The sequence below is a fragment of the Electrona antarctica genome, assembly GCF_951216825.1.
Source record: "Electrona antarctica genome assembly, chromosome: 24".
Classification (NCBI taxonomy): domain Eukaryota; kingdom Metazoa; phylum Chordata; class Actinopteri; order Myctophiformes; family Myctophidae; genus Electrona; species Electrona antarctica.
The window spans coordinates 30,607,067-30,607,851 of record NC_136803.1 but is presented as its reverse complement, the minus strand read 5'-3'; the positions used below and the strand labels follow the sequence as shown (position 1 = coordinate 30,607,851).

The 785-nt window shown below is 45.7% G+C and overlaps 1 protein-coding gene across 1 annotated transcript in view; it reads right to left on the bottom strand.

The window, feature by feature from the left end:
* Positions 1-346: 346 nt before the first annotated feature.
* Positions 347-785, bottom strand: part of LOC306917149 (carbonic anhydrase 4-like) — a gene marked incomplete at both ends in the record, with an annotated part of 2,140 nt that continues 1,701 nt past the window's right edge. The window contains one exon of the mRNA XM_079495282.1: positions 347-523. Coding sequence (XP_079351408.1) covers positions 347-523 — 177 coding nt within the window. The remainder of the gene's footprint in view (positions 524-785) is intronic.

Sequence of the window (785 nt, the reverse complement as noted above, 5' to 3'; positions counted from 1 at the left end):
AAATGTATTAAAGCTGAAGACAAAGTTTAAAAAATAACTAACAAAAATGGACCATTGCCCCAGCGCCGTGATGATGGATGGTGACGTATTCACTGGCCAAGGAAGCGGCAGAGGTTTGAATGCGTTCAAACAGACAGACAATGTGAGAAAAATGTGTAAAAAGAAAAATACAAGCATAAATAACTGCATAAAGCTGAAGATGTTGAAGTTTTGAACTCGATTTCTAGCACAAAGTATGTGGAAGTAGTTAGATGTGGCGAAAAAACAAAAGTGGCTGTAGAGAACTAGTGTGTGTTCGCTGGAGTGAGCCCCACGATGACGAGGTAAAATCTAAAAAATCTAAAATCTAAACACTCCTGATCAATAGGCAAAGAGCCATGAGGACTAGAGAGAAACACGTTGTGGAGGATCCACTTGTGGCCTGGGTTGTCACTGGCTGGGCCGGCTGAACGCCTCTGAAGATGTTGGTCATCAGCTCCGAGGTGGAGTCGCCAACATGCAGCGTGGTGCTGAAGAGGTCGATCTGCAGAGGAGACATCACATCAGTTCAACTATACGGCAGTAGCCTGAGCTAATGCGTTAGGTCTCTGGTCTAGAGGGGCGGGTCGTGCTACGTCACATCATTTGGAGCGATGCCCACCCGGAAGGGTTGACTCCCACTTCTAGCCCAGAGCGGCCAATGCGTTCACATGCATATGCATTAATCCCGAGACCCAAAAGAGGTCTCTCCGGTACCCAAAATCTATAGTGAAAATCTAAGATCACAATGCATCGCATTATATCAA